The 3,753-nt window shown below is 42.2% G+C and overlaps 1 protein-coding gene across 5 annotated transcripts in view; it reads right to left on the bottom strand.

Moving 5' to 3' along the window:
• Positions 1–3,753, bottom strand: part of LOC128884918 (ATP-binding cassette sub-family G member 1-like) — a 14,055-nt gene that overhangs the window by 3,690 nt on the left and 6,612 nt on the right. For 4 of the 5 annotated variants that reach the window (XM_054138601.1, XM_054138600.1, XM_054138603.1 and 1 more), the window contains exons 3-7: positions 2,710–2,827; positions 1,596–1,779; positions 1,185–1,330; positions 647–885; positions 192–481 (exon numbers count right to left, since the gene is read on the bottom strand). In XM_054138601.1, the coding sequence (XP_053994576.1) occupies positions 192–481; positions 647–885; positions 1,185–1,330; positions 1,596–1,779; positions 2,710–2,827 (977 nt within the window). The remainder of the gene's footprint in view (positions 1–191; positions 482–646; positions 886–1,184; positions 1,331–1,595; positions 1,780–2,709; positions 2,828–3,753) is intronic. The other variant, XM_054138604.1, reaches the window with a different exon arrangement.

The following is a 3,753-nucleotide window of genomic DNA, read 5'->3' as shown; positions in this document are numbered from 1 at the left end:
TAACATGGGTGCATCCCTTAAGAGGTGGAAAGGTCGTGGAACAAAATGGTATATACTTATAAAATTCAATAAATATATATGAAAATTCAAATGTGCCTTTGAATTTTTCTTAAAAATTGCCACGAACTTTCTGGACAACCCAATAGTTTGCCTCTGGATTACGAACACAGGACCGAAAACTTTTCATTTACCCTGTCCCGAGAGAGCCTAATTGCGTTTCTCTTGAGGAGAATGATCATTTGTTTCCAAAAGTTGGCGGCATATTCTGAAGAGCCCTTGCACTTTTTGTGAGGACTTCCCATCGGGGATCGTCGTCGGAGCGCTTGGAACGACGCTGTTACATTTAAAGCGATAACTTCCTCTTGACAATTGACCGTGGTTACGTTGCTCGACGACCTCCAAGCATTATTTTTACCATTCTCGATGGCGTCTACTAATCTCAACACGTGTTTACCGTAATCTCCATTGCAAATTTCCATGACTGCAAGCAAAGAAATTATCTGTTTCAGAATGTGCGTGACTGTGACTGTTTTAATACAAGCGTACACGTCGCCTGATTGCAGGACTTAAACTTGAAATACTTTTGTTGTTTTATTTAACGTACGGTAATTAACGTACGGTAATTAACGTACGGTAATTTACTCACGGTAGTCGGCAGGATTGTAATGCATCGGACACTGGAGGCCCAAGTTGCTCAAATAGGGCACTAAATTTTGCGTGCTGCCGCTGTAGACGCAGAATCCGTTCGCCACCACGTAAATATGGTCTATCATGTTCAAGAGAGACGCGCTCGGCTGATGAATCGAACAAATTATCGTCTGTCCCGCCTTCGCCAACTGCTTTAGCAACGTTATACAATACTTTGACGTGACGCTGTCCAATCCGCTGCGTGCAAAGTATGAAAATGTAATTGGTTCAATCGACAGGCGCAACAGTCTGCCTATGTTAACATATAACAAAAAAAAAAAAAGGCTGGTATGCGGACTGAAAATAACACATCGAAACGCGACTGGTTACTCTCTATTTAAAACTTTCTAACGGTCTCTCCGATCTTATTTTCAGATGTCAATGGACTCTCTCCGCGTCTTTCAAAGAGAATTCCAGCCAGTTAAGCACAGCCGTAGACTCTAAATTGCTGCAAGAAGAAGTAAGTTAATAAAGTAACAACTACCGTCTGAATTTACCTGGTGGGCTCGTCCAGGAACATAATCGGTGGACTGTTGATCAATTCCAACGCGATGGCGAGTCTTTTCCTTTCTCCGCCGCTGAGTTGTCCTGTACGGGTATGGCGGCACGTGTCGAGGCTCATCGCGACCAAAATCTGATCGATCTGAAATCGGGGCACTGACATCAGAGATGCATTGGAAAATATTGCGACGGTACGCTGCTCAAAATAATCGTCAAGTTTCCAGATTGCAGTGCTCAGGAGATCTCGAGTCGGTGCTTCGAACGTTGAGTCAACGTTAGAAAGCGAGAGATCTTCTTATTTTGTACCTACAATCTCTACAAATCCAAATATTTGCGTTTAATATAATTATTTTGAGCAGCGGGTGGCGGTGTCCGATATAAATTAATCTTCGAGAGCAACAAAATACCTTCTGCTTCTTCTCTCTGTGGCTTACGGTAAGCTTAAGATCGGCAGCGACCCTCATGGCTTCCTGGACCGTCAACAGTGGCTGCAAATTGTCGTTTTGCATTATATACGCGGACGATCTTCTAAACTCGGTGACGTTCCTGATCTTCGAATTGACTCTTATGTTCCCGGTAACGCCGGCCGTTCTGAAACCCGGCGAAAGCATGTTTCCGTTCATAATTTCGTCGGCCATCTGAGAGATTATGCAAATTGGATTCGTATATTGAATCATCGAGTGTCTCTTAACCTATACGTACGTTCACAGGACCTCGGTTTATCGCTTCGTGAAGTATACAGGTTGAATCACTTGACTTCTTGCACCATAAATACCGTGTTTTTAATAGAAGTTGTATTTAATTAAAGAGACAAAATGAAAACGTGTATAATATAATTGACCTTCAGATGACCTTGCCAGGAATTCTTCTTACCGAATCGTACTCTCAACATATTACGTATCTTTGATTTTGTTTATCAGCTACAAGATTACAATAATGAAGATATAATATCTCATTCAAAGAAGCGCTAATGACGTTGAAATCTCGGAAAATACGATCTTGAGATATTTTTCTTGTCTGTCGTAGTATATCGTAGATAGTTTCCTTTGACAGTTTTTTTGTTTCTATCGCAAAAAAACACGCCAGATATTTAAGATGCAAGAATTAGGTGGGCGACGCGTTAAAAATATGACGAAAGTTACATAGAAGAACGCGAGGGAAGCGATGGAGAACGAGGCAGAAGGAGAATTTGAATTTCGTTCAACGTCATTAATTGATAAACTCGTCGCATAGTTCGCTGAATAGCGAAGATTATGGGTGTCACGGAGGGTCAAGAATTTTCGATCAGGAATCTGCGATCTGACGGAGATCCAGCGTTTCTATGAAATACACAACGCTAACTAACTTACAACTTCCGAATGCACGGTTCAAATAACAGCAATAATAATAAATTTTACTTAGCGAGGGATATTATCCTTGTACTAATATGTAAATGAAAACCACGAATGAAGTTTTGTCGCAAACGGTGATGGTAGCTACTTTGAAAAATAGTAGACGATATACGTGGGAACATTTACTAACGTAAAACCAGCCAAAACGTCCATTAGCGTCGACTTTCCAGCGCCGGACAGGCCCATAATCGCCGTGAGTTCGCCAGCTCTGAATTCCCCGCTCAAATTTTTCAACAACTCCGCTTTTTCTGAAACAGACATCAACGCGAACGTTTTCTAGAGAGCTGTGCCCCTCGTAAACCATAATTTGTTGGAAAGAAATTCAGGTCACCGGAGAAGGTCGACGTTTTACCAAACGAACCGGTGCGTATTCGAACAATGGACAACGATCGAGAATCAAGAAGGGCTCGACTCGTATGTACACAGAGAATCGAGAACGCAGAATTATGCAACCTGTTATTCGATTATTAATTACCAAGCCGCTGATGAGGGTTCGTGATAATTCATCCTCGCGCAAGTAGTATTACGTCGTCCTGTTTTCGATACGATCATGCGATCTGATTTTCGTTACGCTTCTACGGTGTTTGGAAATGTGTTTTATTTATGAATAGACTGCGGAAGTTTATGCAAATGCAAATATTTTTATAGGAAACAATTAAGAGAATAGGACGTAGACAGAAATTTGTTTTGAAATTACAGTACTACAAAGATACACATCTTATTTTGCATATTTATGTTTAAATAATATGTTGCATATATTTTTAAACATTTTTCCCTGTCTTTTATAATAAAATTCTGTAAAATATCAGAATAACGGTCTCCATTGATTTTCAGCTATGGCCTTCTGCTAAGTTTCTAGACGTCCCACTAATTAAAAGATGGACACGAACACATTGACACCGGCGCTGCTGTTTGTGTTTCTCGCGACGGGACGGCGCGGAGGTACACCCTGTTTGATTGACACGCGAGAGTGAGCCACCGGTGGTCCACGCCGCCCGATGGGACATATTAGTGTGTCATCGGTGGTACACACCGGCGCTGCTGTTTGTGTTTCTCGCCATGGGACGGCGCGGAGGTACACCCTATTTGATTGACACGCGAGAGTGAGCCACCGGTGGTCCACGCCGCCCGATGGGACATATTAGTGTGTCATCGGTGGTACACACCGGCGCTG

This window comes from Hylaeus volcanicus, chromosome 2 (assembly GCF_026283585.1).
Source record: "Hylaeus volcanicus isolate JK05 chromosome 2, UHH_iyHylVolc1.0_haploid, whole genome shotgun sequence".
Lineage (NCBI taxonomy): Eukaryota > Metazoa > Arthropoda > Insecta > Hymenoptera > Colletidae > Hylaeus > Hylaeus volcanicus.
The sequence above is the reverse complement of the archived record's forward strand: the minus strand, read 5'-3'. Positions and strand labels throughout refer to the sequence as shown.